General features: G+C 35.3%; 1 protein-coding gene across 1 annotated transcript; it reads right to left on the bottom strand.

Annotated features, from left to right (window-relative positions):
- Nucleotides 1–81: 81 nt before the first annotated feature.
- LOC135672868 (MLO-like protein 1) lies at nucleotides 82–7,804 on the bottom strand. The gene is made up of 14 exons (XM_065181328.1): nucleotides 7,578–7,804; nucleotides 7,440–7,497; nucleotides 7,106–7,344; nucleotides 5,921–6,037; nucleotides 5,771–5,825; nucleotides 5,537–5,634; nucleotides 4,008–4,082; nucleotides 3,739–3,827; nucleotides 3,528–3,577; nucleotides 2,729–2,769; nucleotides 1,159–1,368; nucleotides 873–940; nucleotides 727–787; nucleotides 82–652 (listed from the first exon to the last, which is right to left on the bottom strand). Exons 1-14 carry the CDS (start codon nucleotides 7,725–7,727, stop codon nucleotides 413–415), a joined length of 1,551 nt encoding a protein of 516 aa, XP_065037400.1. The 5' UTR covers nucleotides 7,728–7,804; the 3' UTR covers nucleotides 82–412.
- Nucleotides 7,805–9,272: the final 1,468 nt, after the last annotated feature.

Raw genomic sequence — 9,272 nt, 5'->3', positions numbered from 1 at the left:
AAACAATGATACACATAACATTGTCAAACTTGAAGAAAAAAAGAAAAGAAAAAGATAATTGTAGTCATGGAAGTAGTAATGTTAAACAAAAGCGCATGGATGTAAGAGATAAAACAAGGATGAGATTCATACAAGTAGTGTAGACCTAACTGGGATACTCCCTCGTACAGGTGATCTCACATACATGTAATTCCTTTCCCTCCCATAAACTTTCCCTTCCTACCTTCATAAACTTAAGCACAACCTGAGCCATCTTACTGCCATCAATCACAAAAGGAACACTCTCCTCAAACTTGGCAGATACAACTCAACATATCTCTAACTTCTTCTCATACAAGTAATACTACCACACAACAACACCAGCATTATCTAAGGCATGTAATTCCCACGCAGTTTCCAGTTAGAGAATGGATCAGGTGGCTGGTCTTGATGCAATTTCTCCAGTGCTAGATCTTCCCTCCTCCATGGCAGGTGTCGTCTGCACAAACATCTTCGGCAGCTCGACCTTCGTTGTAGTTTCGTTCTGTGCATGGCTTGTTGCGAGCCCATTGCCGATCCTTAGACCTTTTCGCTTCTTTACCTTCTCAGCCCAACCCACAAGGCCTTCTTGGACATGCTCATCAAATATGGCTTTCTTGAAGTAACTCCCCATCTTCATCACAAAGAAAAGCCCATTAAACATCACTTGAACAGATTGAAATAACGGTTGCTTGTGTGACTTTTTACCTGGGTGACAATGGCATAGAGTGGTAGAGTGCTGTAACTGCAGAGAAGCTGAATTGTGACTCTATACAGCACAAATAAAATGGCTTCAGAACAAAAAAACCAACTTGAGTGTCCATAGATAAAAATGGTGACAAGCTGCTAATTACCCAATCACAAGTCTTGGGACGATAAAACAGACATGATCCATGATGCAAGAATTGTAGCCATATGTGGTCTGCATAAAAAGAGAAATCCTTCAGTTCAAATTACTGCAACATGGACTATTAGTCACAAGTAAGCAAACTCATGAGGGGCATCTATATGAAAAATATGTACAACCACAACCTTATCTAAGGAAAACCATATGTAAAAGCGGACTGCCTAATTCCACCCACTGTGTAGATTTAGGCAATAATTACATTAAAGAAAAGTGAACGGTTCTAAGCTACTTACGAAGATCCAGAAGAAAAATGCAATCTCAAAAGCATTCTGAAACAGGATAAAGTGAATCAAGTAAAGGACAATTTGAGGCCGATGGAACCAGAAGTGATCATCCGATGGCTTAACCACCAAATCGCCTTCAATTGCAGTATGTTTTTCAGCAACTTCTTGGGCCAGCTGAGTAATGACATGCTCCAATTTAGTGCCAAGAGCAAGCAGAAGCTGCAGAAGCCAAACAAGTCAAGATTACAATAATAGCTGGGGAGAAAACTAAAACTAATTACTCCCAGTCATATATATGGTTCTGACAAATTGGGAACTGGATTTGTATCCGCTGATTTGAGATAGAACCACTAGGAATGATGTCAGCCTCATTGCTTTCTTAATGGGCTCAAATACCGGTAAAAATGTAAAACAAACTGGTAGATATGTTCATTATTATTTTGGTCATGAAACTTGGAAACAGACCAACGTGAAGAAATCTTAGTAATTAATATAGAAATATATTGGTTTTCATTTGAATTTACAACTTCACAACAATGCCATAGAAAAAAAAAAGAAAAAAATACATTACTTTCTTCCGTTTGGTCATGCCAAGTGTTCCAATTCTTTTTACAACTTTAAATGCCTTTGGTATCAGCAAATAACTTGTCAGGAATGAAGCACATGAACCACAAAATGTGGTAGGTCTATATTATAAAGCTACAAGGAAAACCTCTAAGCTTCTCCAAACCCAAATTTCAGATCAGATACTCTCACATGGTTTTCACAGGGCATATAAGAAACAAAAAATAGATCAAACATGAAAGCACAAAATATTTGCAAATATATTTCCAAGAAAGTGTTGTTGATCTCCTTGTGCTAAAGAATTAACTTCATACATGCTATCTAAAAGTAATAGGCAACTTCGAATGTGCTTCTAAATTCTGAATAGTCACCTCTGCTACAAGATTGGATTCTTAAATTCTTTAGGGATCTTCATAAAAAATTTACAGGTCCTATTATTTTTAATACTAATATAAGTTTGAGAAGTTAACTTTACCAAAAATGTCAATGTCTTGCCATGAACCACCAGCATATATGAACATGATCCTGAAGGCACCTCACTTGTTTATGGTCTTAGTCATTCCCCGGTACCATCAACATGACTGATATTATTAATGTTTCAGATATAGTGGTAACGTCCATGCTGTCATATTTAAATATACTAACCCGACATATTATGTAATGTTTTAGCAATTTTTTAATCCATGTACTAAGGCATACCGCACCATATCAACTGCTTTCATAACAGTGCAGACACCTAAAACTTAAGACCTTGTTATTAAGAATAACCAGAAAAGCACAAAGGTCATATATACCAGTGTCTGCCATACCGAATCGTACCGCCCGGTACAGGCGGTATGTACCGGTCCGACAGGCTAGCGGTACATGGATCGCCCAGTACCGGTCCGCACTGTAAACTGTTGCAGTACACCGTACCGTACCGGTACCGAGCCTAGGTCGAAATACTGGTACGATACGGTATTGCGAACCTTGATATATACCACATCTATTTAGCTACTTTTAATGAAATACTTACAATGAGAGGAATAAATGCTATCCAAAAGTACGTGTGCCATCCTGCACGAGTAAAAACAAATTCTTCTCATTATTACTTTATAGAAGCATTAGTGAGAAGGCAAACAATTAATATATAAATAGGCAAAAGGCAAAGTGCTACAAGTTTTCTTTTCAACAGAAAATGCTGTTTCTCAGAATGGCATCAGAGAACCATATAAATTCTTTAAGTATAAAATATTTTTCTTCCAATGAAGCTGTTCCATCCAATTATAAGCAACATTAATTGTTTATCTCTCTAGATAAGATATGTCTAAGATGTGGCACATGAAAAATGAAGCAAGAGTGCTTGATGTATCTGGCACAAAATATTTAGAATAATACTGGTTAGCTCAAACAATTATGCTCTAAAATGACGATATCAAAGTAGAGTCTTGTCCTATAGCCCATTTCTTGAATAGAGAAGCTGAACAAATTGATTCTTGTCTTTTATGGCTAACCTGATTCAAATATCTACATATGTTCATTTGTCCTATATCTTCACATGTTTCTTTCAGCAAAAAATTTTCATGTTGAGAAAATATCAGAATATCTAAACAAATTTATTTCCTTTTGGCACAAGGAAAGAAAAACAGTGTCAAGTGCCTCTACCATATAAACTTAAGCTGACTAAGGAGGACTTAATGTTTCTAACTGTAAAAGAAAATTAATGAATTTTTACAATCTTGGAATTCCAATTTATGAAGCCTAAAAAAGCAGGAGAAATGAAGAAACAACTTAATATCAATGACTTGCGAAAAAAGTATTAAATCATAACTTACCGTTGACATTCAGCAACAAAAAAATGACGACAAACACCCAAAGATACCAACTGGAATGAAAGATCAAATTTAAGGACCAAGATCATAGAAACAAGCATGATTAATTATCAAAATGTTATTTTCTTAACCAGCACCAGACTGTTGTGAAAAATGGTTTAATTCTTATCAGCAAACAAATTACATAATTCAGCATCCATAAGCATATAGTTACCTTATACCAACAACTTTCTTGAAATCAGCTTCAAGTGCACGGATCATATACTTGTGGAAGTCAAATTTTGGATTTCCTTTGCAATGAGTCTAAAATTGGAAGGATTTCAAGCTTTAGTAAAAAAATTTAGGATTAAGCAGTCAGATGATCTCAAAATAAGACTAACTATTTCATGAAAATTTTCAGTTAGCAAAACACTTCAATGTGATTCTTAAGAAGACAAAAAGAGAAAAAGGCATTTAATATTGGATTTCCTGAAAATCTCTTACCATGATGAAACCAAGTCTCATTGTCGTATAATCTGATTTAGTCACAGACCCGAAGAACTGTTTGACAAAAGAATGCTGAACAAAACAAATCTTACATTAAACAAAGATGAAAAGAACAACTTTAGCTGAAAAAAATTCTAGTTAGATGCTAGAGATTCGACAGAAAAAATAAGCTTATATCAAAAATTACAATGAATACGTAGAGAACCAAAATTTGGCCACTGCAACTTTGGTGTAAAAATGTAAATTTCTAGAACTTTCCTTAAAGACTAATAATAACTGCAAAAAAAAATTGTACCTGAAATATAAATTAAATACGTGAAACAAAATAAATCTTGGTTATCTAGATAATATGACGATTCAAGAAAAAAAATGAATCATCACAATTCTGTTAAATGACAGCTTCTGTGTCACTTTAGTTCCCCCCTTGACGGAATCAACTCAACTCGATGTATGAGGAGATCGATAAGAATGATGGATGCAAAAGGTTTCCCTCCTAAATTACAGGTCCCTGGAAAAATTGTTGCAAATGGCATCATTACCTCAAATTTGTCAGTAATACTGCTGGTGAAGGGAGCAGAACCTTGCCTATCAAATTAATGGTAATTGCTTGTACCATTATTGAGTTGAATAATAACTATAACAAATGACACCGAAAAAAAGCACAGATTCATTAAGCAAAATCTCATATAGAAAGTTTTAAATAAAAATTAGTAGCAGTATCTGCTCAAAGAAGATCCTGACTCCCCCATATTATCGTGGAACTCAGAGGAAAGAGTCAAGACACGAACACAAGAAAATTCAAGTAGATAAATATTAAAGGTGTCCTGACAGTCTTAAATGTTCCTCCTTTTTTTCTTCTTTCTTTTCTTTTTGTGGTTTACTGTATTATCAAAAGATGGGTAAAAGTATCTTTTATCTCATAAATTTCTATGAGACAGATATTTAGCTCATCAAAAACGGGAATATAATTGGATGCATAAGGCTGAAGGTTAGGCAGAGTTAGCTTGGTCAATGATGCATTTTTATATATGGCATGCATGATTTCCCCAAAAGGAGATAACTTCATTAAACAAAAAATATCACAATTAACTCTATCTGAGTCCACAATACTGAACAATTCTTAAAAAACCTCAACTCCCAGGTAAGGTTAGCATTGAGCAATCTAGCTCATATGGCTAGCCAGTTAGCTACACAGTTAGATTCTCTACAGATATGGCCAACATTGTACACGAGATTTCTAGAATGAAAAAATATATCTAGAATGAAAAAATATTTCTAGAATGAACAGAATCCAGTATCTTGAAGACATATATTATTAGATACTTTAACAACGTTTGAAGCAAAGATTACAAACCAAATATATGTTCAATGCATTTATCAATATCGAAGCTTCCTGTTCTGTATTCATCAAAATTTCTTGTTTGACCGGGACAAAATGTTAAAATTAGTCCATAGTTAATTTATATGACAAGTGCATTGGATTCAGTATCAACATTAATGAGTATTCTCATGGCTGTATTGCTTACCAACCAACTTATGATAACTGATATTGCACCGATGCCTCTGAAGCGGTCCCTGATAAATTCAAACTGATGCACACGGGTTACCTGTTTTGGAGCTGTGCCTAATGGTTTATTAATGTTAGCACAGTGTCAAGCTAACTAAATGAATTAAGTAAAACTTTCTTTTAGATAAATATTCCAGATCACTGACTATAATAATAAAGCAAGCCATTTAAAAGCTATAATTTAATTCCATACCATCTCCTGTAATTTGTTTCTGAATTGAGTCTTCCCAGTGTTTCCACTGATGTATCTGAAAAACAAACAGGTGTAGTACCAGGTGCAGTACAGATTGGTACTAAGAATATCCATAGAACGACTGACAAGCAGATTGATATTGGCATGTACCTTTGCTCCTCCTAAAAGGATAGTTAGGACACTGAAAGCAACGTGAGTGATTGCAAGGACAAAAATAAAGATATGCAATTGATGTATAGCCTCAAGAGACAACAGTGGGACTTTTCCCTGCACAAAAAAAAAAAAAAAAAACATATCAGTAGGAATTAAAAAAACAAGTAGCTAGTGTGACATAGTTTATAAGTAGAGTCGATTTGACGGTGGAATAGGTTATTGTTATGCAAAATGTCATATGGTTTACCATCCTGAAAAGTCATGTTAAGGTAGGATGGTCATCTACTACTTGAGCATCTGAAAGAAACAACAACATTTATGCAGATGTCCCCAACTATTTGGCGCTGAAGGCAAAAAATCACCAAATAATTGGTCCAAGAGAGACTTGGTCTTCCACTAGCTGTCACAATACTTATAATCTGAAATGCTCTGGTGCATATGCATCTCTTTTCTGGATATGTACAAAGAACTACAAAATAAGCAAGCACCCATTTTATTATAAATCAATAAAATCCAGATTTTAGATGCATGCAATCACAAGTTATACTGGATTCATACCAAGAGCAAACTTTATATGTTCAATGACATCTCAGCTACACTACTTTATTAACATACATACATACATACATACATACGTAAATACATAAATACATACGTATATATATATATATATATATATATATATAGTGCGACTTGACAATTGTACAGTATTTAGCTGAATATCAACATACTATTAGCAATGTATTTTTCAATATCTGCTTCCTCCTGATGATATATATATCCAAGATGCCAAAATACATTTTCTTTCCTTGCCAAAATTTTATCAATATCTGTCTCAACTATATTTCCATTTCTTCATTTTATTTTCCTAAAATTGAATATTATAAAGAAAAATGCCATTGATCATGCAAAAAAATTCAAATTTTATCAATTGACACTAACCAACAATTTTGCACCAGACCGCATTAGGAGTCTCTGGAACTAACTTGTCGAGATACAAAATGCATCAACGACATCAATCAATCTATTGCCAAATAGTAAGACCTGAATCCAAAGGCTTATGTGGTTATGTTACAGGCAGCCACAGAAAGATCTCAAAGAACAACAATCCATTAGGTTTCCTAAAAACTCCACAAACTAACAAACTTTGCAGAAGCAAACGCGGAATTGCCTCGAACAAACCTTGATCAAGCAATGTGCTGCGCCAGATCCACTCTCAGAGAGAAGTCGACGACCTCCAAAAAGGCCAGCAGAAAAAGCGGCCTGGAAATGTGCTTCGGCGGCAGCACCATGTGCGTCATCGGTCTCCTCCTTCTTGCAGGGGAGCATGTGAAGGGTCCATCCTTTAGGAATGCAGATCCTCTGGATCGCCCCTTGAAACACCGTGAGCAGCAGCGAAATGAACCCCAGAAGCATCAACTCTGCGCACAAAACCTCCAAGATTCTTACTTGATGATCGAATACGATGAACCGAACAAATCTAGAGAGACAAGAAGGGAATAGAGGCGAAGGGCACCTTCTTTCACCTTCTGGAGGGCTTCGAAGAGCGGCTTCTGGTTCTTCCGCTTGAGAACCTGAAACGATCCGCAAAACCTAGCAATGCAGGGCGTTTCCGAAGGGGAAAGAATGCGACGAAGGAAGGAAAAGGAGGGACCTTTCCGAGGCGGTGGAGGAGGCGCTCGACGACGAGGGAGATGAAGACAATGAGGGAGCAGACCGCGGCAACGATCCATGTGGGAGTGAACTCCAGCTTCATCTCGCTCGCATCCGCCGACGCGTCACCGCCTCCCTCCGCCATTCCCATCCTTGCAGAGATTTCTCTCCCGCTGAGACCAAATGCAGAAGGGAAGATCAAAGGCAACTTTCAGATATATCGAGTGAGAGTGGGTATGGGAAGGCAAACACGCTCGACTGTAAGACGCGTTTGTGCGTGTGAAAAGAAGGTATAGGTAGGCAAACTCTCCACACGGTAAGACGTGCGCGCGTGTGTGTGTGTGTGTGTGTGAGAGAGAGAGAGAGAGAGAGAGAGAGAGAGAGAGAGAGAAAAGTTGGCTCCCATGTTGTAAAATGACTTTTTTTTTCCTTTTTTTTTTTTTTATGAATTTTATAAATATATTGTTGTACATTTTTTATAATAAAAATATTTATCATATATATTTTTAAATATTAAGAACCTTGGGTATTTATTTAAAAATTTAAATTATAATCAATTAACAAAGATTATGGACATGTATCAAATATATATATAAAGAAATTTAAATTTTTATCCTTAGGGTTATACTTAGAAGTTCAAATGATATTGGAGAAAATAAAAAAAAGGAAAAACCATATACTATTCAAATTTTTTTTAAAAAAAGAAAATATCAAAAAAATTATATAAATTTTAAAAAAATTAATTATAGAGATCCATATGTTTCTAATTAAAAGTTTTCTAAAAATTTCATAATATTTGAGCTATTCTTTCATGTTGATTTTTTTTATTTTAGAATCTAATCATAATCAAAGAATTCCACTTTTTTTAACCAAAATTTTATCACAGCTTAGAGGCATAGAAGTTTAAATGTTAAAGAAAAAATATTTCATAAAATCATCATAGGAATTAAAAATATTAAAAAAAATTAAAATATAAATTATTCAGATTTTGAATAATCAAAAAATGTTGTAGAACTAAACTTGAAAATATTTTACTGCACTAAGGTTTGCATAATTATCACTGAGGCACCTTCAGATTTGGATGGAACACCTTCGCACTATGAAGGTTTTCTTCATTAAATCCAAACAGCAGATGAAATATAATTACAAATATCTGCTATGCTGAACTTTTCGGTAATCTTAACCTTCTATTCCAGATGCAGATCATGTTCCAGGAGATTCAGTACCTGAAGAACAAGGTACTTCTTTTCGAGTTTGTGTTTGATCTCTCAAAGAAGCATTTTTTGGGGTATAATCTGTTTGGGATTCAAGTTTTCTTGCATTTCTCTACATTTAATGCTATGAGTAGTCTTCTTGAACATGCATCATCACATATCCCTTCATCACTCGAGAAACTCTTGGGTTTTGCACCGAGATTTGTCGATCCATTATTATGCAGGAGGGCATATTGAAGGCCACCAATAAGTTTCTTCGAGGGAAGGTATAATAGAGACTAAGATAATTCTCAGAATCAAAAGATCGATATGAGTTTTTTTTCTTCTCTCTCCTTGTTATCTGATGATGCAGATTGCGGAGCAAAATGGGTTTCTTGATGCAGCCACAGTGACAGCACAGAAAAATGGGCATTTTGATGTAGCCTCACTAACAGCTGCTGACATTCCAAATCCATTAACCATGCAAAACCAGTTCAACAACT

Source organism: Musa acuminata, chromosome BXJ1-5, assembly GCF_036884655.1.
Source record: "Musa acuminata AAA Group cultivar baxijiao chromosome BXJ1-5, Cavendish_Baxijiao_AAA, whole genome shotgun sequence".
NCBI classification, from domain to species: Eukaryota; Viridiplantae; Streptophyta; class Magnoliopsida; order Zingiberales; family Musaceae; genus Musa; species Musa acuminata.
The sequence above is the reverse complement of the archived record's forward strand: the minus strand, read 5'-3'. Positions and strand labels throughout refer to the sequence as shown.